The sequence below is a fragment of the Balaenoptera acutorostrata genome, chromosome 4, assembly GCF_949987535.1.
Source record: "Balaenoptera acutorostrata chromosome 4, mBalAcu1.1, whole genome shotgun sequence".
In the NCBI taxonomy this organism is placed as follows: Eukaryota; Metazoa; Chordata; class Mammalia; order Artiodactyla; family Balaenopteridae; genus Balaenoptera; species Balaenoptera acutorostrata.
This window is the reverse complement of record NC_080067.1, coordinates 78,933,805-78,961,205: the sequence shown is the minus strand read 5'-3', so window position 1 is coordinate 78,961,205 and position 27,401 is coordinate 78,933,805. Positions and strand designations below refer to the sequence as shown.

Sequence of the window (27,401 nt, the reverse complement as noted above, 5' to 3'; positions counted from 1 at the left end):
AAACATTTCCTAGAAGTCCCTTGAGAGACTTTCCTTCAAAATTCATCGGTCTGAACTGAGTCACAATTCTGTTCCTGAAGCTGTCCCTGCCAAGGGATATGACATAAACATAACTGGTTTAGTAAAGCATATGGCTTTGTGGAGGAAGGTGGACACCTCCCTAAAGTCTGGTGCTTTTAGGAAGAAGGAGGGGAACGGGTGTTAATTAGGCAATCGTCAGAATCTGCTCCATTCACAAAGCTTCACTCTGAGCATGATGAAATATTCCTCTACTTCCTTTGTTCTGATTTTACCTTTTACCTAGAATCCTTCTGAGTGATACTTAAACTTTCCAGGTTCCTTCATACCAGGAGAGTGGTGTAGGAATATGTTGGTCATTGGGAACTTCTGTCTCTCAATATGAGATTTAAAAACTGGTATTTTGGTTTAGGGTTAGAGTTTTCTGTTCCTATGTTTTTTGCTATTTCCAGAATGTTATGTAAATAGAGTATACAGGGTGGAGCCTTTTGAGTCTGGCTTCTTGCACTTAGCATAATGCATTTAAAATTCATGTTGTTGCCTGTATCAGTATTTCATTCCTTTTTATTGCTGAATAGAATTCAATTGTAAGCATGTACCACAATCATTTTTGCACTCATCAGTTGAAGGGCATTTGGGTTGTTTCCAGCTAGGAGCCATTATGAATAAAACTACTATCAACTCATGTACAAGTTTTTGTGTGAACTTAAGTTTTCACTTCTCTTGGGAAAATACCTGGGTGTAGAATTGCTGGATTGTATAGTGAATGTTTGACTTTATAAGAAGCTGATAAACTGTCCAGGGATTTTTAAATTTCATTTTGGGGAAGATGTCTGGCAATCATCACCTCAACTGAGAGATCAAAGTTAATTAATATTATTAAGAATGGGGGCAGCCTGATATTTTATATTCCTAATGTGATATGTAGGAAATACACAGCATCACCTATGACACATTCTTGGCAAAATTGTTAATCAAACTTCCAGGCCTAATTTCCAGACTACAAGAAAGATCAAGAAATAAGTTAAAGGACTGTATAAGGAAGCACTTAGGCAAATCCGGAATATGGGCATTCACAAGACAACCATACCGGTCTCTTCAAAATGTCGATGTCATGGGCGGGGGCAGGCAGGTAGTGGAAGAGGGAGAAGGCAAGGGGATTGTTCTAGATGAAAGGGGAGTGAAAGGAAACCACCAAAATCAATGCCTTCATTGGATCCTAGTTATAAAAAAACAAAAAACAAAAAGAAAACAGCTATAAAAACCTTTTTTTTGGACTTCCCTGGTGGTCCAGTGGTTAAAACTCTGCACTTCCACTGCAGGGAGCTCGGGTTCCATCCCTGGTTGGGGAAGATCCCGCATGCCACACAGCTCAGCCAAAAAGTAAAATAAAATAAAATAAAATAAGTTTAAGGCATCTTTGGGAAATAAAGGTAGAGATATTTTTTTAAAAGAAAACTTTTTTTTGCAAACTGAAAATTTTAATATGGACTCAATATGAGATGACATTAGGCAATTATTAATTTTCTTAGATGCGATAACATTGTAGTTACGAAAGAGTGTTTTTATTTCTCAGAGATGCATTCTAACATATTTAGGGGTAAAATATTATGATGTCTGCAATTTACTTTTAAATTGTTCAGCAAATTTAAAAACTATAACAGAGCTATGATAAAATGTTAACAATTGTTGAATCTAGGTAGTAGTATACAGGTGTTCTTTCAAATTTTCTGTATGTTTAAAACATATGAAATACCTGAAAAAATCTAATTATTGTATTTTTTATTTCTATAAGCTCTATTTATATTTCAAATCTGGTTAGGTTTTGTTTTTTTTTCCTTGGCCACGCCATTGCAGCTTGTGGGATTCCCAGCTCCCCGACCAGGGATGGAACTCAGGGCCCTGGTAATGAAAGTGCCAAGTTCCAACCAGTGGACCGCCAGGGAATTCCCAGTTAGGTATTTTTTAAAAAAAGCATTTCTTGTTCCTTGCAGGTGCTTTCAAGCTAGTATTTTATTTCTCTAAACATGATAATCATAGTTATTTTTTAATCCTTGTCTGGTAATTCCAATATCTGAAGACTTTGCACGTCTGTTCATTCTGTCTGTTATTTATCCTGCTTCTCATCCACCGTGACTGGATTTCTCTGAGTATGCTTAGATTTTTTTTTTTTTTTTTTTTTTTACTGTGAGGTGCTTATTTTTTGCAAAATGACTTATGGGAATTCTTTGAAGTTTAAGATGAAATCATATTTCTCTAAAGAAAATTTACCTTTGTTCCTGCCAACCATTTAGAGGCACTACTATAAAAAATTAATAAATAGAAACCTCAATTCAATAAGAATCTGGAGACCAGAAGGGGGAGCTCTCATTCACTGTGTCCATAGCAGAGCCCAACAGGACGAGGAAAGATTTCTTTCCTAGCGATGATTCAGCCAATGAAAAGCCATGGACTCCTTGTTTACTCTAGCCCTCCCAACTTCCTTTTCCTCTCTATAAAAGCTTTTCCTTCCCTTGCTGTGTGGGAACTTACACATGGCTCACCATGGTTGTAGACCCCCAATTGCAGTTCTCTGGTGATCCTGAATAAACCCATCTTTGCTGGAGAAACATCTGGCAGTCTATTTGCTTTATGTCAACACTACCATGCCAGGAACAATTTGTAACTCTTTTTTTTTTTTTTTTTAATAAATTTATTTATTTTATTTATTTATTTTTGGCTGTGTTGGGTCTTCGTTGCTGCGTGTGGGCTTTCTCCAGTTGTGGCGAACGGGGGCTACTCTTCGTTGCAGTGCGCGGGCTTCTCACTGCAGTGGCTTCTCTTGTTGCGGAGCATGGGCTCTAGGTGCACGGGCTTCAGTAGTTGTGGCTCACAGGCTCTAGAGCACAGGCTCAGTAGTTGTGGCGCACGGGCTTAGTTGCTCCATGGCATGTGGGATCTTCCCGGACCAGGGCTCGAACCCCTGTTCCCTGCATTGGCAGGTGGATTCTCAACCACTGCTCCACCAGGGAAGCCCCAGGAACAATTTAAACTAAGCTCATGAGGCTTTCTGAACCATGTAGATGATATGAATTGGGGCTGCTAATCAACATGTGAGAGCAGGCCTGGGGCTATGGCTTCTCAGACTCAGCTCCCACCCCCCATCACCCATCATTGAGGCAAACTTCCACGCAGCCCCATGGTGACAGGGGCTGGAAGGGTTATTTACTTCTGGTTCTCCCTCATCAGAGAGGTCCTATTGTTATGGGAGTGTTTTATATCATACTCCTGGGCTAAATTGTGTCACCTTCAGATTTGCGTGTTGGAAGTCTAACACCAAGCACCTTAGAATGTGACTGCATTTGGAGATAGGGACTTTAAAGAGACGTTTAGTTAAAACTAAGTCCTTAGGGTGGCTGTAATACAATCTGCCTGGTGTCTTTACTAAGAGGAAACGTGGACACAAAAGAAGACACCAGGGATGCACGTGCACAGAGGAAAGACCATGTGAAGACACAGAGAAAAGGTGGCCAACTATAAGCCAAGGAGAGAGGCCTCAGAATTAAACCAAACCTATGGTCACCTTGATCTTAGACTTCTAGCCTCCAGAACTGCGGGGAAAATAAATTTCTGTTGTTTAAGCCACCCAGTCTGTGGCATTTTGTTATGGAAGGCTGAGCAAACTAATACCACTTCCCATGTTGCATGACCCTGACCTTTGACTTCTTTACTCTAGACCCCAAGCGGCTGTGAAAATTACAGCTCATGTTTGCCAGATCTGGCATATGCCCTCAAAGAGAGGAGACTTCAGTGCTCCCTTTTCCTTTCTGAGATTCCACATTCTCTTTGGCTTTGGCCCAGTAATTCCTTACTATCTTGTCACCTCTTTGTTGGTTTTAAGAAGTTTTGTTTGTTTTAAAATAGTATCCAGCATTTTTAGTCATTTTCTGTGGGACAGTCTGTGCAAACACCTCCCTCCACAGATCAGGTTTGGTGTAGCTGCAGCTCCATAGTGGGGAGGAGTTAATGTACTAAAAATGTCAACAGTACCAATAATGGAAGGCTTCAAGAAGGAAAGGGGGAAAGAGAGGGAGGCAAGTGGACAAAGAGGGAGGGGAGAGAGTGGGAGAGAAGGAGAGAGAGATGAAAGAAAAGCAAGAAATAACAGATCAGATGTCAAAAGAGGGAAGGAGATGAAAAAGAGGGAAAAGTGAAGGACAACCTCAAGTCTTCAAGTTTGGGAGGAGAAAGAATGGTGATTTCTATCAAGAAGTGTAGAATAGAAGTGAATTTTCCAAGAATGACCATGAGTACTGTTTAGAGTGATAGTAAGACTTCAAAGGGTAAGACAGGAATAACATTTTCAGTCAGATGACAGTTACCACATGGTAAGTATAAATCTTAGTGTACAAACTCACGTAACGAGAAATGCAATTTTATTTTTTCCCTAACTCAGTTTAACTTTTATTATTTCCAGACCAGGGAATATTTATGTGGTCTAGGGGTTGGGTAGCCATCATTTAATCTCCCAAACATATTGCCCACACCCTGAGGTTGTTTGTGGTTTTGTTAATCCTGTTTCCTACTTTTGTCATTGGCATTAGTTAGGAAAAGCTATCAATAACAAAGCTTGACTACAAGTGACTTAAGTAATAGCAAGTTGTTCCTCTTACATAACAAGATGTCCAGGGGTAAGCGGGCTGGTACTGGTTCAGTGAAGTCAGGGCTGATAACACTTAGCTTCTGCATTAATAGCTGTAGGTTCTCTTTGTGAATTTAGGAATTGTCCATTTTTACCACAAAGTAGTAGTGGTGGGGGGCAGGGAGAGAAATGTTTGCACTTCCCTAAACTCTTAGCAGCAATCTTAAGGTCCTAAATAATTCCTCTCCTGGGTGCCAGGGGCTAGACAGTACTGTAGAGACTAACTTCATCCTCCAAAACTCAGTTTCTCACCACCTATCCAGGCCACCAATTTTACAGCAGATTAAGAGGTACACCAGTTCTGGAAGGGTTTTGAGTGCCTCTCTACTTTGGCAACTGGGGTTAGTGCCATTGAAATTACTATTCCTTTCCTAAAAAGAGGCTCAGTCTTTTAGAAATTCACCCTGGGACAAGGGCATTATAATAACTGTAATAGTTTCCTAGGGCTGCTGCAGCAAATTACCACAAAGTGGGAGGCTTAAAACAACAGGAATTTATTCTCTCACAGTTTTGGAGGCTAGAAGTCCAAGATGTCAGCAGGACCATGCTCTCTTGAAGACTCTAAGGCAGAATTTAGTCCTTGCTTATCTCTTAGCTTCTGGTTTCACCAGCAATCCTTGGCACTTGGTTTAGAGCTGTGTAACTCCAATGTCTGTCTCTGCCATCACACAGCGTTCTTCTGTGTGCCTCTGCATTTTCAAATGGCCGTTATCTTGTAAAGAAACCAGTGATATTGGATTAGGGCCTTGAAATAATCCAGTATGACCTCATCTTAACTAATTATATCTGCAATGACCCTATTTCCAAATAAGGTCACATCCTGAGGTACTGGGGGTTAGGACTTCAACATATATGTATTTTTTAGGGGCATGTAATTCAATCCATAACAATGACCTCACTCATCTCTGATTTGGGAAATTTAATCATAAATGCAAACTCTAACAAGGAGCCCTCTTTTATCAATCACCCTGTGTCTGTCAAGGAAATTAATCATTCTGTAGGCCTCTTTCATGCTTGGTCTCATCACTGTCCAATGGTATTTCTGAAATCAGCAGAGACTTCTGAGGGGTCACATCAGTTCTACACACCAAGTTTCCAACCAGATCATGGTCTTTGTCTCAGGATGGCTCAGCTCTAATTCTAGTCTAGGGTTAGTACTCAGTCTTTAAGCAGATATGGGTTACCCCAGAATTCTAAGACATCCTAGATGAGCCCCACAAATGGCTGATACTAATCTTTTTTTTTTAAGCTGATACTAATCTTGAATGAGAAGTAGTTGTACAATATCTTTATTCTTCTATAATTTAATTTAATTTCTACTGAGCCCTTGTCATCTGGGATGGCAAGTTTCAGTTAAGTTGGTTTCCTCATGTTTTACCCGAGTTGTGCCTAAGTTCTAGAGTGTCTTGATTAGTTCCCCTAGGGGATATATGTGGTCCTTGGTTGTCATCTATTCATACTACCATCTTTGAGATATTGGCACAGCCTGTCTGGTGCTCAGTGGCCCCCAGGCATTGTAGGGTTCTCCCTTGCTCCCATCTGCAGGATTCCTTCGGGTCCAGAGGCCCTCAGGGCTACATGTCTCTGTGTCACTCTTGAGCATACAGGAAATGCCTTACTGCTCCTATTCCACAATGGGGCAAAGCAAGCTCTAAGGTTGTCTGCTCTATTTCCATGTTGTTTTGGATATGTTTCTGAGACATGCATAGATCTGGGCAAAGGGTCTCCTTCGCTAGGGACACATACTGCACCTGAACTTGTAATGCTTCTCCTTCTTCTCCCCTCTACCGGCCCAGAGAGTCTTTATTTGGGCTGAGGTCAGGGAATCCTGTCTTACTCATGTAGGGGAAGAAAAAACTTTTTCCTCTACTCTTAAGTTCAGTTATTGGGGTCATGTAAATTAAACTGACAAAAGACAGTTCAACAGAAGAAAAAAAGTTTATTTTCACACGCAATGCACATAAATGCAGGAAAACTCAGGGATGAGTAACTCAGAGGAGTACTTAGAATTTGGGGCTTATATACCATCTTAGTAGGTAAAAGAGAGGGAGGGAGAAAGGCACTTACAGGAAGATAGATGACTTTTTGGAAAGATTTTTTTAAATTGGGGGTTTTAGGAGAATAAACAGGATATAAAAAAGTCATAATAATCTTTGTCTATATAGGTATGAGTGGTCTTCCTGTCTACTTCAGGGTCATAAAATTTCCCTGGAGAAGGAATTTGGGGTAGGTTTTATTCGTATTCTCCCTTCTGGGAGTAGATCTGCCCTGAAGAGTAATTTATGGCAGCCTTATTTCCAAGACATTGTTGCTTTGAGTCACATAAAGAGGCTTTGAGAAGACTATTTTTCTGTGTCTGTTGAATCTCAAATGTCTTCAGCTTAAAATAATCTTTATACCAAGTAGCATATTTTGGGTTGGCAAATTCTGATTCCCTTCACTCAGCATCAGGTATTCTTACAAATATATACTTCTTGTGTTGAGTTCTCTCTGGGGAGTAGATTTTGAGACTCAAAAGCATAGAACTTCTTTTTCCTCTGCTTTTTCCTAGGTGAATCTTTCCTGAAGGAATAAACGTCCAATAGCCCAGCTGACTAAATGTGGGAAGGACCAAATAATGCAAAGACAAGGTAAAACATTGGTTACTATTCCAAAAACCTCTCCTGACACACACTTGCCATATCATTTCATATCCTCAACAACACTGTGAGGAAGATCTTTTTGTTTCTGTTTTACAGTTGAGGAAACAGAGAGGTTAAGAAGACTGCCCAGCTAGAAGCAAAATGTGAATCCACATCTGTCTGATTCTAGAATATTCTCCATTTTCTCCCCTCACCTCAGAACCCGCTCCAATATGATTTCTGCTCACAATGCACCCAATCCACTTTTACTGGGGTCACCTAAGACCTCAAAGCTAATTCCTATGGACATTTATCAGTCTTTATCTCAACTGACTTTTCAATGGAATTTGGCATTTCCTTACTCCCCATTCTTACAACAGTCTCACTCTTGGCTTCCTGGGACCACACCTGCTGATTTTCGCCCTATCTCTCTGGTCCTTCCCTCCTCTTCTGCAGCTTATTCTTCTCTACCAGCCATTCACTGTGTCCTGAGACTTGCCCAGGCCCACCGCTCTTTCTCTCTGTAGGAAAAGGGAAATCTTACCATACTCTCAGCTCTAATCACCAGAAATAAGTAAGATTTACAAATTTCAGGTGTTATATAATCCTTATATTTATTTTATATAATTTATATTTAACAAGGCAGCACATTTTGCTTGAAAGAACATGGGCCTTAGACTCCAATCTGGATACAAACCCTGGCCTTTTCCACTTACTATCAGAATGCCCTTGGGAAGTGACACCTGCCCTGATCTCACATTCCTCCTCTGTAAAATGGGGCATGCCATCCCTTTACTGGGTGCCTAAAACTGCACACAAGCCCTTCCTTTTTTTCTTATAAATCAGAACCTAGCTTATTTCCTTTTTGAACAGAACAGAACAGTGCGTCTGAGTTCAGTCTCTAGTCAAATAGTCCTGTATTCAAATCCTGACTTGGCCTCATTCTTGCCATCTGACCTTGGGCAAATAATCTCTTTGAGGTTCGGTTTCCTTCATCTGTAAAATAGGCACATTAATAGTGTCTACCTCATAGAATTGTTGAAAGGATTAAATGAGATATCAAGCACACAGTGCAGTGCCTAGCCCACAGTTAGTTTTCAGTAAATGTCAGCTCTTGGGAATGTGATCATCTCTTACCTTTATGCAGTCATATTTCAATTTTGATTAGTTGGGACTCTATACTTGTCCCCAAACAAGACTTAATTTAGAGGTGATGAATGAAATTGAATAGGTTGAGGCTCTTGGCACACATTGTATCAAGGCTAATATCAGAATAAATTATAATCCTGAGTGTGACTCATAAAATTACCTTAATCCCAAACCCTGATATTTGATGCCTGCAATTAGGACTTTAAAAATATGTAATGATAAGTTGATTTCTTTTCTTTAGAGTGAGGGTGGAGAAATTTAATTGTTTCTGAATTTAATTAACATACTTATATTTATACCAAAAACATGTGATATTAATAGTGCAGTCCTTGACTGATGTCCAAGTTATAAAAGGATACACACAAAAGACCACACAGTCTCTTTCTTCCGTGATACTGCTGCTGCAGCCCCCTCACCTAGAGCCCCATCACCACAATAAGCCCTGCTAGACATTTACGAGAACCTGGAGATGCACAAACCTGAGAGGTGTTTTGAAAAGCAGAAATTCTGGAGAAAGTAACTTGAGAGGGAGAGCAGATACTGGTAGCATCGCAGGCAAGGTCATTTTTCAACAGCATTTCCAGGAATGTTCTGAATTTTAACTTTTCCTCAAAGAAAATGCCTGGAAATGCCTGGAAACCTGTCATTGAAATTAATAAATAATATTTTGAATACAATAGGTAGTTACATACTAGTACATGGGAATAGGTGTCTTTTCTTCCTAACTACTGGTTGAAAATAACTAAAATGAGGGATGGCAGGGAGAGAGTAGAGGAAATAGATGACAGTCTCCAAACTTAAAGTAAGGCTGTTGGGACTTCCCTGGTGGTGTACTGGTTAAGAATCCGCCTGCCAGTGCAGGGGACACGGGTTCGAGCCCTGGTCCGGGAAGATCCCACATGCTGCGGAACAACTAAGCCCATGCGCCACAACTACTGAGCCTGTGCTTTAGAGCCCGCAAGCCACAACTACTGAGCCTGTGCTCTAGAGCCTGTGCTCCGCAACAAGAGAAGCCACCGCAATGAGAAGCCCGCCAAAATAAGTAAATAAATTTATTTTTTAAAAAAAGTAAGGCTGGGCTTCCCTGGTGGCGCAGTGGTTGAGAATCTGCCTGCTAATGCAGGGGACACGGGTTCGAGCCCTGGTCTGGGAAGATCCCACATGCCACGGAGCAGCTGGGCCCGTGAGCCACAATTGCTGAGCCTGCGCGTCTGGAGCCTGTGCCCCGCGACGGGAGGGGCCGCGATAGAGAAAGGCCCGCGCACCGCGATGAAGAGCGGTCCCCGCACCGCGATGAAGAGTGGCCCCCGCTTGCCGCAACTGGAGAAAGCCCTCGCACGAACCGAAGACCCAACACAGCCAAAAATAAATAAATAAATAAATAAATAAATAAATAAATAAATAAGAAAATCCTTTAAAAAAAAAAAAAAAAAAAAAAAAAAGTAAGGCTGTCATTTCCTAAAATCTGCAGACAGGAAGAAGAAATAGAGATGCACACATGCAGCTGAGGTTCAGTTCTCTCAGTACCTTAAGATTACAAACTTTAAAAAATATATCTTTTACACACTACTATATATAAAATAGTTAACTAATAAGGACCTACTGTATAGCACAGGGAACTCTACTCAGTACTCTGTAGTGGCCTATATGGGAAAAGAATCTAAAAAAGAGTGGATATATGTATATGTATAACTGATTCACTTTGCTGTACACCTGAAACTAACACAACATTGTAAATCAACTATATTCGGATAAAAATTTAAAAAAAAAACTTTACCTAAGGTATATTTAAATCTAAAAATCTAAATCTAAAAAAGAATATATATGCATATATATGTATAAATAAATCACTTTGCTATATACCTGAGACACAACATTGTAAATCAAATATACTTCAATTAAAAATATATATATATTTATATATATATCTTTATTCAGAACAAATGTATAGAACTAGCATAGCAACTTGAGCAATCCATGAAGGTTTTTTTTTTTCCCTCTGTTAACTATTTTTCTCTGTGGTTCAGGGATCTCTTGAGTCACAGGGGAGCATGTAGGCAGGGGTCTCTTGTGTCATGGGAAATATGCAAAGGATCATCAAGTGAGCCATGGGAACCAATGGGCCTGGGTCCATTTCCTGCGCTAATTTTTTAAAAATCAACTTTATTGAGGTATAATTTATATGTAATAAAAGTGAATCCATTTTAATAGTACTGTTTAATGAGTTTTCAAGATATTTGAACATTTTCATGACTTTTAACATCTGGTATGTTTCTTAGTGTAGCTAACAGTACCAGTCAGGGGCCTGGCGAGAAATAGATGGCCCAGTTAAACTGGATACTTTGAGAAGAGGGATTACTTACAAAGGCGTGGGCGTGGTGTAGGGAAAGCACAAGATGGTTCTTTGTAGTAATGCCAGAGAGCTGTTCCCTCCGCACCAGAGGGGCAGAGAGGAGGAAGCAGCTGCCAGAACCTGGAAAGAGAGGCTGTGTGGTGAGGGAGACTGTGTGGAGGGTGCACCTTCACAGGAGCTCTGACTTCCAGTTGAGGGGCATAGCCAGCCAGACTTCGGTGATTCTGCAGAGAAGTCAGGGAGATAAATGCTCCAATCGTACTCCCCTCTCTCTCTGATTTCCTGCTAGGGCTCTTCTTGGCATAATTCAACTAGACATCAGAGGGTCAGGGAGCCCCCCCCCCCCCGATTTAGTCCTTACAGGTTACAGTACTCCCGGGGCATTCCCAGGACAAGGGTGAAAAGGAGGGGCAATCAGAAGATACGTGTTATACTGCTTAGTGAGTTAGGGTTAGTTTAAGGACAAAGTAGCAAGACTTCTTGTGAGAAGGTGTTTTGGGGGCGGTGAATGGGGAGAAAAGGCCATTTCAAGCTCGGTGGTTTCTCAGTCCATGCCATAGGACCTATATCAGTTAACTTGATGCACAACAATATAACCCTAATGTCTTGATATGACACACCTATATTTTCTCAGCCAGTGGTCTGGGTATGGTTTAGCTATGTTTTCTGCTAGGGTCTCACCAGGCTGCAATCAACGCGTTGGCCAGGGCTAATTTTCATTTGGAGGCTCCACTGGAGGAAACACCCACTCCCCTGCTTGCATGGTTGTTGGCAGCATTCAGTTCCTTGCAGCTGTAGTACAGAGAACTTCAGTTTTTTGCTGGCTGTTGGGCGGAGGCCACCCTCAGCTCCTAAAGCCCATTTATAGTTCCCTGCCGCATGAGGCTCCCCAGCATGGCCTCAAACACTTTTTACCAGAATAACCAACCTGGGGAGCTAAAAAGGTGCAGTGGGGAAGAATGGGAAGTGCCAAGGGGTCCTAAAGGTAGCAGATCTCAGAAAAACATCAGCAAGCATTCATCTGCAGAAGGTGAGGGCCCCATTCTGAGTGGAAGTCCTATGAGCAGATCTGAGAACAGAGTCAGGCAGAGCATTGGAGAGGGTGGCAGGGGGAGGTGGAAAGGAAAAGTCAAAAAATTACGTAGGCCCAGTGGTGGCAGATTTAAGAGAGGGAATCCTTTTAGAAAGCAGAGGCAGTATTCCTTGGTAGCAGCCACTGGTGATGAAGGAAAGGAAGTGGCTGGGGGTAAGAGACTGACAGCAACAGAATGAGATTCTAGAGTTGATATGGAAAAATAACAAGAATAGCTGAAATATTGTGGGAGGAAAAAAAAAGCAATGAGAGGTGACTTGCTGTATCGTAAAACTTCAGTAACTAAAACAGTATGCTATCAATGCACGGGTGGGTAGCATGCCAATGGAACAAAACAGGAAATCCAAATATAGACCCTAACATGTATGGAAACTTAGCATATAAGTAGGCTCTCGGATTAGTGGCAATAATGGACTTTAAAAAAATGGTGTTGGGGAAATTGAATAAACAATGAAAAAAATAATAAGGTTGGACCATACCTTACTCCCTACACCAGGTTGAACATCAAATGAGTCAAATATTGAAATGTAAAAATTAAAACCATATAAAATATACATGTATTGAGGGGAAAGGGTAACATCTTTATAGCTGTGAAGAAAATTCTTTCAACAAAAAAATCAATCCATTTTTTCAAATGATTGAAAAATTAAACTATCTGAAGGTCAAAATCTTCAGCATGGGGGGAAAAAAAAAGCACCTCATAATTAAGGTCAAATGATAAATGGCAAACTGCTGTCAAAATATAAGACTAGGGGATTCCCTGGCAGTCCAGTGGTTAGCACAGGTATGCTGGTGGTCAGGTGACCAGCACTGCACAAAGAAAACCTCAGATCTCATAGGGAAGTGTGACGGTGTTGGCTGTGCAGGAAGTGTGTTTACTGGCCTGAGACAACTGATGATTAGCTGGCTTTCAGAGCATGAGGCTGTCACTGATTGGTTGGTTTTCAGAGGTGTGTTCAATGAACCAAGTTGTCATTGATTGATTAGACAGGTTTATAACCTGTTCTGGTGGTTACTTGTTACCATGGCTATCAAACAATCAATCTTTTCCCAGGTGTGTGGGGACTCATTCCCATGGGGAAATTTTTTTGTAACTCATTACTAAAAAGGGTCAATCTTCCTAATGCATTAAGAGGCCCTAGAAATTGAGAAGAATGTCTGACAACCTAATAGAAAAATAAGCAAAGAATGCAAACAGAAAATAAATACAAATGGTCTTAGAACATTGAGAAAAAAAACAACAACAACAAAAACCCTCAACCTCATTTAAAATAAATGTTTTCTGTAGCAACTGCTCTCAAGACCCTGGAGAAAAACACAAACCACATTCCATAAAATTAAAGTGTCAAAATAAAGTTTTGACATTTAAAGATAATTTAATGCAGAAGCCACTAAATTTGTTTAGTTCTTTTTAAATATATTTTTAAACATTTAATTAAGTATAGTTGATTTATAATGTGGTGTTAGTTTCAGGTGTACAGCATAGTAATTCAAATATATATATATATATATTTTTTTTTTTCTTTTTCGGATTCTTTTCCCATATAGGTTATTACAAAATATTGAGCATAGTTCCCTGTGCTATGCAGTAGGTCCTTGTTGGTGATCGATTTTATACATAGTAGTGTGTATGTGTTAACCCCAACCTCCTAATTTATCCCTCCCCCAGAAGCCACTAAATTTGGAATAAAGGTTTCAGTAAAATACATGATGCATAAATTATTTTTTTAAACCAAAGAGGCATGGTTGGTTCAGCTCCCATCTTTTTGGTAGTTTTTGCTATTATGCAACATTAAAATTGCCACTTCTCCCCAACCAAAGACCTAAGTCTTAGGTAATTAGACCTCTTATCTACTTTTTGGTTTGTGATGTGCTAATCAGCACCAAAATAAATCTTTTTCTTCTAAAAGTAAACCAGTTAATTCATGTAATTTTTAGCTTTATACAAATAAAAGCTTTAAATATAAGTTTTCTAAGCATTTTCCAATAGAAGGAATCAAGTACATTTTTTTGTTTACAAGGTGCTTTTCCAAAAGGACAATCATTTTGAACACTTTTCAAGTCAATGAACTTAGAATACATTTGTATAAACTATAGCATTTCAAGCTCTTTGGGAGTAGAAAGATTCTGTCACATTGAAACCAAACGGATTTGTTATTATCTCAGTGCCTCTTGCTAAGATTATTACATAATTCCTGTCATCTAATTTTTTGCAATCTAGGATTACTCTGGAGATTTACTTCATTATGATCTATTCCAATTACTAAAATGCCCTCCTTTAAATCTTATCCTGGTGTTCTATTATTTCTAGGGTGTACCCTCCTAGGAGCTCTGGGAATTTAGTGATGTCTGATGGCCTTAATTTTCTGTAGAAGAAATTTCAGAGAGGGGTTCTTGGCATCCTGGTAGGTGAGGAATTAAAAAGCTTTGTAGGCACTCGGGACAATGGTGGCTTTAGGTGATTGTTAGCTTGTGTATAGGGTGGCACACACAAACCTTACTCTCTAATCATCAGTTCTGGTCAAGATGGGGACACTTGGGTATATAGAAACTGAACAATTGGCAGGGCTTTCTACAGGTACTTGGGAAGGTTCTCCAGTTTTCTTCCATAGATCCTTTATGAGGTTTTACTTCTCCTGGGCATTTGTGCTTAAGCATAATTTCCCACACATATTACTCCATCTTAACAGGATAGGAACTTTCCAAGTTTTTGCCTTAGAGATTTCAGGACATCTTTGTACTAGAATCCATTTACGGAAAACTTCTCTGCTGTGTTTTTTTCCCCCCTCTTACCTCTTAGCTCCTGCCTGTCTTCTCAAGCCTGCCATTCTAAACTCCGCTGGGATATAAAAAACACTTTTCCAGACTCTCCCAGACTCCTTTGCCAGCAAGCTTCCTATTAAGTTCTATTACCTATAAGAGGTACTAGAAGGGAAGGGAAAAAGGGACATTTTTTTTTGCTGTTCCTATCAGTGTTGCCCCAGCAGTGGAGGCTGACCCCAGCTTCCAAATGCCTTCAACTCTTCTAGAACCAGACTCACCAGACCCTTTCAGAGTACCAGCAGTAGCTGGGAGGTGTTTCTTTCTCAAAGGTCTGAACACCAAGTCTGCAGGACCCGCTCTCCCACACATCCTGAGCACCTACATTCTGGTAACCAAAACCCTTCCCGTGTGTTTCCCAGCTTTGAGGGTGGTAGCCACTTCCTGCAGTTATCGTCTTTGGGTTATCTGTGTTCTCTCTTGTTTCAACACCTGTCTAACCAATTTCCTATACTTCATTTCCTCTGTTGAAATACCTACTTTGGTTGTTTTCTTAAGTGGACCCCAAGCAATAGATCCAGTATAATCTACATTTGTCTAGTATAAACTGACCAGGGAGTGGGATTCTAATCCTGCAGTAAAAAACAGACACCCAAACTTTTTATGGGTCTTAAGAGATGAAGAGGAATGATAGAAAAGATGGGCAAACTCAATTTATGATCCCCAATTGAGAGAAAACCTGGATTGAACTAGTTTCATGGATAGAGCCTAACTGCAGCAGCCTGGGACCACAAAAGCCAAGTGGAAGAGAAATGTAAAGTAAGAGAACTGTCCCCTCAGTTGAACTCAGGGTCCATGTTGCTCCAAGTCCTGCCAAAACAAGGCAATATGTATTGGGGAGAACAAAACAGACTCAAAATTTGAAGTCATGATTGTTTATTAAGATCTTTACACAGGAATTAAGATATGGGTAAACATACAGTAGTGGCTCAACTCCCCATTTCAAAGTTTGTAGTGATTGACAAACCTTTATGCATACCAAATGTGTAGAACTTGTATAGGAATTTGAGGAAGCCACAAAATATTTCTGAGAAATGGTTTTTTCTGAGGCTGAAGTCTCTTGCAATCTGGGAACTGTGACACAGGGGAACTTATGGGCAGGGGTCTCTTGTGACACGGAGCTGTAGATACATCTGGTAGGGGAGAGGTGAGTAGTCTTCATGAGTAGACAAAAGGTAACTTTGCAATTTACTGGATGCCACACGTGGGTACTTACGGTACACAAAGTCACTGGATAAAGTGAAACTCTCCCAAATCACTTATTAAGGTTCTTTTTTGAGTCAAGGCCTGTGCCAGGTGCTCTATTACTTCCCTTAACTCTTTCGTTTTTTAATTAATTAATTAATTTATTAGGCTGTGTCGGGTCTTACTTGCGGCACACAGGATCTTTCTTGCGGTATGCGGGATCTTTCATTGAGGCACACGGGCTTACTTGCCCCGCAGCATGTGGGATAGTTCCCCGACCAGGGATCGAACCCGTGTGCCCTGCATTGGAAGGCAGATTCTTAACCACTGGACCACCAGGGAAGTCCCACTACCCTTAACTCTTGATAGCAACTCTTGGTTACATTGATTCCCATTTACAGATTAAGAAAGTGAGATTAACCGATAGAGACCAAGTTAAGAAGAAAATTATTCTTTCTTCCCTCCTGCACTACATGCCCTTGTTTTGGTGTCCAAAACTCAGGCACAAATTACTAGTCCCATCGTTCAATTCCTTATATGTGAACTAAGGAATCGAAGAGCCATTTAAAACCATTCTTAGCTCACAGGCCCTACAAATATTGGTGGCATGCAGATTTGGCCCCTGAGATGCAGTTTGCAGACTTCTGTGCTAGGGCTTTCAATTGAGGCCCTGGTGTGTTCAACAGGCTTCCTTGCCCGGTAGGTCCTGAACTCTGTTGTTTCACCAGCAGTGTGAGCCTGATGACAACTCCTCTCTGCTTTTCAGAGATTTTCAGCCTTTTAGCATCTGCTCTGAACAGTTTCAAAACTGCAGTTATCTTGATGGGAAAACCGACCTTGTGTTTGATGACCCTCAAGTCTCCAATACTGTCACTCCAGCTTCATGAGATGGCCAAGAGCTCTGCCGCTTTCTCTGTTCACCAGCAGCAGCCTTGATTCTCGTCCTGCATTCAGAATAGGCACATGCTACAAGCGAAAAAGTGGTTGCAAACATCAGTTCACCTCTCAAATCTCCCCTCTCTAGAATCTTAGCCCCTAAATTAGTCCTCATTGTTTCAAGTAGCTTTCTGATGCTTTTAAGTAAAGCATTTTAATTTTTAAATGTAAAAATTTTACATTTTTATCTGCCTTTTCTCATTGTTCTCAGCAGGACTGCAGGTCTGCAGCATTGCTACCTGAAAAGCAAAAGCTTTGCTTTCAAATAATTGAAAAATAGTATATTAAAGCTAAATATATTCAAATTCATTCACAACGCTATTTCCAAAAATTCGCACTATTTTTTTTTTGCACTGAAAAACCTTCCTAAATTATGATTCTTAGAATTTAAAGGCAAAAAAGGACTATCTAGAGTGGTATAGGTTGAGATGCCTAAGTATCCTTAATCTTGTAATATTTTAAGAACATTTAAATTTTGAGACGATATATTCAATATGATTGAAAATTTTAAAAGTATAAAAGAACATATAGAGAAAAGTCATTCTTCCACTCCTGTCTCCCAGCCACCCAGTTTCTCTCCCTGCTGGCAACACTGTTTATCTCTCTTAAATATATATTTCTCTTCTTTGGATAAATAGTTGCACAGTATGTACACTACTCTACATCTTGTATTTTTTGTTTCACTCTATATCTTATAGTTCTTTTCGTATCAGTAAAGTGGGTTTTTTGCTTAATTGCTGTATAGTGTTCTACTTTACCATCATTTATTTAGTGTTTCTTGATATGATTAAGGTTGTTTCTAAGCTTGTTATTACAAACAATGCCAAACAAAAATGTTTTATGCATGCCATTCTACATATATGTGAAAACAGCTTTAAGAAATTCCTAAAGGTAGATTGCCAAGGTTACCTCTCTAGGGCTTTAAAAGTTTCTATTCATACTAAGCAACATATAAGAGTGCCTATTTACCCACATGCTTGCCAAGATTGGGGGAAAAAAAAAAACCAAAATACACAACACCTTTACTAATCTGAAGGGTGGAAAAATGTATTAGTATAAGTGATACTATGCATCTTTTCACACATTAGAGCCACTTATATTTCCTTTCCTGGGAACTATATTTCTTGGGAACATAAACTTTTCTAATTTTCCTTTTGGGTTGTTAGTCTTTTTCTAAACGTATTAGCAGGCACTTTATATAAAAGAAATTAGCTCTTTGTGATGAGTTGTATCTATTTCTTCTCAAGTTTGCCATGTCTTCCAATTTTCCTTTATGGTAGTTTTTGTTATGCAGAACTTTTTATTTTCATGTGTTAATTTTTATTTTTAACTGTGAAAAACACATAGTCCATTTCAATTTTTAATAATTATTTTAATTTTCAGATTCTCAACCTCTGCATAGTTTTAGCACTCCCTGAGAAATTAAACACTCTCATATCCCTTCCACAAAAATGGGAGGAAAGTATCAATAAATTCTAATGACTGACACAAAACATTTACTAGTTTCTCACAAAAATGCATACATGGTAGTATCAGAAAGACTAATCGAGAAATTAAAATTTATCTTAAAACCAACTTTAGTCAGGAAGACTTCTTCACAGAAAAATAAGTGGTTATATATGTAAATCCTAAATACATTACACTATTTTCCCCCCTTTTTGGTCATGGACTATTCCAGGAAGATTTAATTATATAACTTTTAATTTGAAGAGTCACTAAAATGTAAAGCAAAATTGGTCTTAAAAAATATTGGTTTGATGAAAAGATATATATATTTTAGTCTATTTTAGACAAATTTGGTTAGTTTCTAACTACACTTCATTTCAGCACAATCATTACTCAGGGGACAATCACTTTTGAGAAAGGGCAAACTAAATTTTAAATTAGCATCAGAATTCTACCCATAATTACCCAATCAATATTGAAGTACACGCCATCAAGTATGCAAAGATTACAGAATTTCAGTTACAAAATTTGGAGGAAAAAAATCTTAATTATGTATAAAAACATTGACAAATTTAAGCTAGAATTATTAGCTCTAGGACATTTTATTGCATTATTACCTTAAAAGGATGGCTAACTAGATATCAGCAGCAACGCTGTTAAAACGGTTGTTTGCTCAAAGTTGTTCATATTAATGAAACAAAAGATTAATAGTCTCTAAGTTAAATTTCACAAAATGAAATCGCAGCCTTCTGATTTAACTTTTGGGGGTAAGACAGGGCAAAACCCAAATATCATACTTTCTATTTTTGTCCATAAACACAAATAAAAGTCAGTATCAATACAAAGGTTAACATAAGGAAATAAACACATGGTTAGTCAGGTTCTACAACATAGGATACTGCGACATAACTCTTCTACAGTAAATTCCCCCTTATTTTTGGAATAGCAGATTAGACAGTATGGTATGAAAAGCTGTTAAAACCCAAATGTTTTCTGTGCCATCTAGCAAAGAAAGCACGATGAAGAATACTTTGCCAAACTACACCTGCTACTCCAGCCTGGACCCAGTTGTCTGATCATCCACTCAGTTTCAAGGCCTCCAAATTGTCAATCTACCCCACTCAGCCTCATCCCAAGCTTAGCTACTTTTGCATCAAGAGTCTAGTTTCCTTTCTGTCAACTAAGTCCTAATTTTCCAGAAAACTCTGATTTTTCTGCTTTCACGTTGATCCTAACCCATTTTAAGTAAAAAAAAAAAATGCTGTAATACTTAAAGTAATTGAAGTGGACATGGAAATTAGATTACTTTAGTGTTATGGAAGATGTACTTCAAGTGCTCTGCAAATATATGGGAAAGTTGCAAGAAAACTTAGATTCTAAACCTTGCCTGGATTCCTTAGCTACTTGGTATATTATAATGTTGCTTTGATTCCTAGTCAGTACAAAAAGGTGCGTGAAGGCCACAAAACATGCATATGGGGGGAAATGCACGGAAATGAAGATTTCTTGGGAGATGGCCAAGGCATTTTTATATCCATAAGGACTGTCAACTTAAACTTAGTACATCAGTTATTATAAAAGGAAAGGAGTGGGACTCTTGCTTACAACCGAGTTTGGCAGAAACACATTTGTATATTCCTCCCCTGATATCACGCCGTCCTTTAATTAAGGACAGTGAGTATGCCCATGGAGCAGAATTAATGAAAAATTTATAAAGAATCTATGATAGAGAGCTTCACTAGATTATACAACACTCCCCTTACCCAAGCACTACTTTGTGTATCTCTGAAACATCTGAAAAATACTTTTCTGTGACTTACTAGGCTGTAGGGAATGAGGAGTTTTAGGTACATTACAATTATCTCTAGTAGAGTTTGTTATCTTTCTTCCCTTAACTGAACGTTTCAACTGGATCTTAAAAGAAGGTTGCCAATTTTCATTTTTTGAGCCTCTCCTAGGTTTTGGATGCTCTAGATCAGTTTGTCTTTTGAGGTTTCTATCTTTGGAATTCTTCCTTTGTCCATTTAGTAATTTGTCTGGAGGTGAGGACGTAGCACGTAACTGATATCCATCTGGGGATCCTTTTTGCCGGTTTGGCCTCATTTGTTCTTGATCCACCTCTTTCTGAAGCTGTAATGCTAATAACCTGTCCTGTTCTTCTTGTTTATGTCTCTCAAAAAGTAGACATTCCAAATCTATCAGTTTTTGGGTAACGTTGATTTCCGTTTCTTCTTGGTCTGAGGAAGCTTTGGGGAACATTTTTCTTCTTTTTGCAGAAAAGCATGGATCCCTGACTGCTTCAGACAAAGATTCCTGGTTTTTTCTTTTGGAGATATCTTTACTGATCAGTAGGTGAGACTCTTCATTTTCTGTCTCAACTGTGTTATTTCTAATTATCTGTGTCATATCTGATACAGTGCACCGACTCTCTGCTTTGCCACAAGGCTTAACTGCAGCTTCTCCAGAGTAGGGAACTCTGGCTTCAGGTCCCTCATGATTTATGACACATAACTCTTTTTCATGATTGCTTGGTCTCGTTTTGACTTTTCCTTCAAGGCACCATTCTCTACCACTGGCACATAACTGAGGCATAGGTGACTCCACTGAAGATTGTGCACCTTGTTCTTGAACTTCAAGGCATATCTGAGGAGAAAGTGTTGGCATATCTTCCTCAATTTCTGTGTCTTGCCATGTAGGGCTCTTCACATCACTGCTGTCAGTTTCCTGTAGAAAACAGAAAAACATTGAGTGAACCAGGGGAAAACATCAAGTCATAATACATAAGTCTAATTACTCTGATACCAAAGCTGAGTTGTCACTATAAAGTAATTATTATTACTACTAATAAGATATATTAATTCTTAATAGTATTTTTATTCTGTGTGCCAATTTAGATTAAGGTATTTCTTCATTTTCACTCCCATGAAAACCTACAGTTTAAAATCCACAAACTAGTTCTATATATGGCCAGGAGCTGGCACCATGACTTGACTTCTCATCTTACAAACTTCCTCTAGCCCAGGGATTTTTAATCCCTTTTGTGTCACAAACCCTCCTCCTTTTGGCATTTTTTGTGAAGCTTACAGACCTCTTTGAGAATAATATTTTTAAACATAAAAATAAATACATAGGGGGACTTCCCTGGTGGCTCAGTGGTTAAGAATCTGCCTGCCAATGCAGGGGACATGGGTTTCCCTGTTCTGGGAAGATCCCACATGCCGCGAAACAACTAAGCCCGTGCCCCACAACTACTAAAGCCCACGCGCCTAGAGTTCATGCTCTGCAACAAGAGAAGCCACTGCAGTGAGAAGCTCACATACCGCAACAGAGACAAGCCCTCACTGGTTGCAACTAGCGAAAGCCCGCGCGCAGCAACAAAGACCCAACGCATCCAAAAATAAATACACACACACACACATACATACATACATACATACATAGGGAACAATTTATATTGCAACACAATTATTAAAATCTTATAATTTATGATGTAATAATGCATATCTATTAATACATTAAGTAATAAGATCTAGTGGCAAGTCTAATAATTGGTAACACTGAAGGAGGGATGAGTATAAATGATATTTCAAGAGATCTGCAACAAATGTAATGTGATTAAAAACCTGTGTTATCTATTGGTGACAAAGTCACAGGTACTGTTAACAGTATTATGGTTTACTGGTTTGCTGCCTACATTCATAACTAAAGGAAACGCTAAAATGAGAGGTCACGTGGAAGTAAAGATAAACTTTTCCTTATATCCATGTTCATGTGTACTCTGTGGATTCTACCCACAGACCTTAGGTTAAGAACCCTTGCTTTAGCCAGTATAATTCTTCTCACTTACAGGTCTTGGGTAAGTTAAGACCTAGGATTAGTTTTGACCATAGGAAAGCCTTAAGAAGAAAGGTTTCGGGACTTCCCTGGTGGCGCAGTGGTTAAGACTCCACGCTCCCAATGCAGGAGGCCCAGGTTCGATTCCTGGTCAGGGAACTAGATCCCACATGCATGCTGCAACTAAGGAGCCAGCGAGCCGCAACTAAGGCATGCTGCAACTAAGACCTAGTGCAACCAACCAACCAACCAAATAAATAAAATAAATAAATAAATAAATAAGAAAGGCTTCAATGAGAACTTGCTTCAAAACAAAAATTACTCCTTGTTTGCGATCTTAAATCTGTTCTTTTACCTACTTTGCTTTGCATTTATCATTCCTCATAACATTTTTATGAACCAATGTAGTTTGGATTGGACAAATTCTAGGTTGCTTACCTAGTTTTGCTGTGAATATTAACACCAGGATAGGAAAAAAAAATCCCAGCCTACAATGCCTCTCCCATCAATCCTTAGTTCCAGCATGAGCCAGACCATCTGGACTTGAATTCTCCCTCTATTACCTCTACTTAAGGGACTCTGAGCAATTCTCTTGCCTCTGCATGCCTCAGTTTTCTCAACTATAATTGGGCACAAGAAGGGTACCTTACAGAGTTGGTGGTTGTAATGAAGATTAAAGAAAATAAATACATTATTTGGCACATAAATGTCCATTAAATGTTAGGTGCTATAAAACCACCTAGCTAAACTGAAAAAAGTTTAGGAACCTGTGAGTAAAGGGTTAATAAAACTTCCATGTAGGAAACTGACCTTGGTGTCAGCTGGCTTTTCCTAGTTCTATTTTCCTGGAAGCCTGATAGAGGTGAAATGTCATCTGTGTTACTCGGCCACATAGCTTATGGTAAAAATGACTCTTACTGGTGAACTGCATCTGTACTAGGAGAACTAGGAGTGATCTATAAATACCTTGCAGGAAGCCAAAGCTCAGGGCTTCTGTAAGTGACTTACAACTCTTTGATTGGCTGTGTTCCTTCCCAGGACCCCTGGAAGCCACACCCATGAGTTGTTACAGTAAATAATTTACTCTTATGGGGCATGGGACTTCTAAGTCTGGTGGTTACTACACTCCTCTGCATGGTCTCGCTTCCAGGCCATCACTTAGGAGCTCTGCAGTGAGGACTCTTGCTGAACAGATATGCCTGATGTCTGATGCTACCCTACTAGCACGCTTTGTTCACCATTGTGTAATCCTTTAAGTGAAGCTGGCACCAGGGGTAGCCTGTTTAGTTTTGTGAGTCTGATGATCTCGGTCAGGGATCTACAAACTATGGCCCATGGACCAAATTCAGCCTGGTGCTTATTTTTGTACAGTTTTACTGGAACAAAGACAAGCTCATTTGTTTACATATTGTTATGGATGCTTTCAAATGACAACAGCATCACTGAACAGTTGTGACTGAGACCATTTGGGCCACAAAGCCTAAAATATTTACTATCTGGCTCTTAAGAGAAAAGGTCTGCTGACTCCTAGCCTAAGTGAGCCTAAGGTGACTAAGAAAGGTTGTTCCATTTACCATAGTGACTTAAAAAAAAGTTAGGAGGGGCTTCCCTGGTGGCGCAGTGGTTGAGAATCTGCCTGCCAATGCAGGGGACACGGGTTCGAGCCCTGGTCTGGGAAGATCCCACATGCCGCAGAGCAACTAGGCCCATGAGCCACAATTACTGAGCCTGCGCGTCTGGAGCCTGTGCTCCGCAAGAAGAGAGGCCACGATAGTGAGAGGCCCGTGCACCACAATGAAGAGTGGCCCCCGCTTGCCACAACTAGAGAAAGCCCTCGCACAGAAACGAAGACCCAACACAGCCATAAATCAATAAAACAAATTAAAAAAAAAAAGAAGGCTTATGGAGAGGAGCATACTTTCATCTCATAGATAGATAATTCAATTTAAATAATCCCTCCCTTGGCCAATATTATAAAAAAAAAAAAAAGTTAGGAAACTGCAAGTATTACCAATCTATAGCATTAATAAACCTGCCAAGCCAAGAACATCTTTAGCATCCACATACCTTAGACATAGAGTCTCTCCTATCTTCTTGTACAACTTCAGACTGTGATGCTGACCCAAGTTGAGATTTAGGTGACAAATACCTTAAAAAAGAAAAAAAGTTTGCCAAAATTTGAATGCTTTGAAACACAAGTGGCATGTATCCAATATAATAAAGCCAGATTAGCTATTTATGCTGAAGGCTGTCTGGCTTGCTGCTTGGATGATTTATCAGAAAGAGTGTATTTCATCTCCCTGTCTCAGGTATTTTGGTCTATTTCTGTAGCAAACCTTAGAAGTCTGAGTATTGATATATTTTAGTGAAAAATAGCAGAAAAGGAAGTAAAAGTCAAATCTAAATTATTCCTTAATTCTCAAAAGAATTTAAACAGGTAGGTACTAGCATCAAAACAACGTAAGACTGTACAGCCTTCCCAAAAGTAATGGAAATGACATTTTAAGTCAGGAGAAGGAATATGTTAGTTTCTTTTTAATGCTAGAAATTCTACATTTTGTACCTCTATTTGAAAAATGGTCTATGATTAGATTCTTTACCATTTTGGTATAGAGATTTTATTATATACATATTTTATATCAACTATCTACTTAAAGATATAAAAGATTTATCAATGTATCAGCATAAGAGCACATCTCTAAATATCTAAGCATCTTTAATAGGCTGCTTGCCACTGAAAATATTAAGTCTGTAATATAATGGAAAACATAAAAGAAATGGGAATAAAAGGACAGGTTATAAGAGGTTAGGTATATTTTTTAAATATTTTTTTTGGATTTTGTTTGGATTTTGTAAAAAAAAATCCAAACACATACACAACTATGCTCAAAAATGGCACAAATGTTGGCTGTCTTCAAGTGGTGGTAACTTTGGGTGATTTTCTAAGAGCGGCTAGCTTTTATAATTAAAGAAAAAAATGGAAAAATGTCTGATTGCAAATATGTAAAATCATAAGTTCCATTGTGTCCAAAGCACGAACGTGTAGCATATATCACATTAAAATAAAATCTAGACAAAGATCTCATATAAAGAATAAATATCCCTTATAGATAAAATAGTATCTAAACCGCATATTTAGTTGCATCAACCTAAATATTTACTCTGAAAACTTATGAGAACAAGAACTACCTCTCAGTTGATAAAACAGGAGTCCAGGTTTAGTCTCATTTTAATTTTGTTTCCCAAAGCTGAAGAATTCCTTCTGCCAATGTTAGATATTAGTAACCAAGTATATTAAAACCAACATAGAATTATTACAGCTTAATAGCTGTTCAGAAATCCATAAGTAGAAAACAAAACAAAGTGTGATCAGATACCCATCTAACATAATTGGCGAAGATTTGTGAACTCTCTGGGATATTGTTTATTTATAGTAACCAAGTAATATATGAATACATGTAGCAAATATGTGTCATCATCCCTTTCCATTCCTATTTGCTTCCTCATATGTAACCAAGTTTTTAAAAAATTATTTCTATATACTGCACACTTTTTTTAAAGCAATCATTCTTCTGTGATTTCCTTTTTTCACTTATGTCTTATAGATCTTTATAAAAAACTATATACATAGGCCTACCTCATAAAAACAAATAGTTTACAAGAAAATAGTTACAAAATCTATGTAAGGGGTGGTGGTGGTGGTGGTGTGATGAATTGGGCGATTGGGATTGACATGTATACACTAATATGTATAAAATTGATGACTAATACATCACAGTTACAGGGAGGGAGATACTGACTGGGAAAGGATACGAGTGAACCTTTTGGAAACAGTCTGTATCTTAATCTGGAGTGTGGTTTATACATATGTAAAAATTCTCCAGAAGTTACATTTAAGATTAATATATATATACTTTTAAAGAAGTTTTAAAATCTTATATTATTGTAAAAACCCTTATACTTATCACTCAGTTTAAGGGGAAAAAAATCACTGATTTTAAAATTCTTTATGGGGGCTTCTCTTTGTGCCCCAGCTGACAGGCTACAACTGTCCTGAGATGCTCTTATCTCTTGCTTTTATTTATTTATTTTTCCCTTGGTCTATTTTACTTTACTTTTATTGGGGTGTAGTTGTTTTATAATGTGTTAGTCTTATGTCTTGCTTTTAAAAATAGTCTTACCACACACTAGTACCCCTAAACACTTTATTGCTTAGTACTGCATGATTTCTGAACTTTACGTATATGGAATCATACTACACGTATCTTTCCACAACTTGACTTCACACAGCACCTTCCTGAATCAGGCATGTTTTCCTTAGCCAGAATTCATTTTCATTGCTGGAAAGTAACAGTATTCTGGTCTATTGTTGGACATGTGGGTGCTTCTGGCTCTTTACTGTTACTAATAGTACTGCTGGCAACATTCCTGCACATGTCTTCTGGGGTTTTAGTGTCTACACTACAGTCAAAGAGCATCAACCTTTTACACTCCCACCTAGAGTGTAAGTGCTCCTTATCCTCTAGGATACCTAATATTGCCAGAAAGTTTAATTTTTCCAATAGGGTGAGTATGAAATGTTACCTCATCGTTATTTTATTGTTGTTTTTATTGAGGTGTAATTGACATATGACATTATATTAGTATCAGGTATACAACATAATGATTCAATATTTGTATATGTGAAATGACCTCACTGTAATTTTTTAAAAATTCTATTGAAGTATAGTTGATTTACAATGTGTTAATGTGTTAATTTCTGCTGTACAGCAAAGTGATTCAGTTATACAGATATATATATACTCTTTTCCATTACGGTTTATCACAGGATATTGAATGTAGTTCCCTGTGTTCCTAGTAGGACCTTGTTGTTTACCCATCCTATATATAATAGTTTGCATCTGCTAATCCCAAACTCCCAATCCTTCCCTCCCCGACTCACACTCCCCCTTGACAACCCCAAGTCTGTTCTCTATATCTGCCTCACTGTAATTTAAATTAAAATGTCCTTGATTACTAATAAAGTTCAATCTTTTCACACATGTATTGGCCTTCAGCTTTCGTGTTCTGTGATGTCAAATTTTTTTGCCTCTTTTTCTGTAGCTGTCTTTTTCTCACAAATAGGTGGGTATTCTTTAATAATAAACTTTTTCCAGTAAGTAAGTTGAAATATCTTCTTTTAGAGGGCAGCTTATCTTTTTATTCCCTGAAGGTATTTTGATAAAGACATTTTTAATCTTATTATAGTCTATTTGTTTTGCTCCT

General features: G+C 38.7%; 1 protein-coding gene across 3 annotated transcripts in view; it reads right to left on the bottom strand.

The window, feature by feature from the left end:
• Nucleotides 1-15,615: 15,615 nt before the first annotated feature.
• RNF168 (ring finger protein 168) overlaps nt 15,616-27,401 on the bottom strand; it is a 52,619-nt gene continuing 40,833 nt past the window's right edge. For 2 of the 3 annotated variants that reach the window (XM_007171607.2, XM_007171608.2), the window contains exons 6-8: nt 24,204-24,285; nt 20,123-21,026; nt 15,616-16,886 (exon numbers count right to left, since the gene is read on the bottom strand). In XM_007171607.2, the coding sequence (XP_007171669.2) occupies nt 16,774-16,886; nt 20,123-21,026; nt 24,204-24,285 (1,099 nt within the window). In that variant the 3' untranslated portion in view covers nt 15,616-16,773. Of the gene's footprint in view, nt 16,887-18,880; nt 21,027-24,203; nt 24,286-27,401 lie in introns of those variants that run through there. The other variant, XM_007171609.3, reaches the window with a different exon arrangement.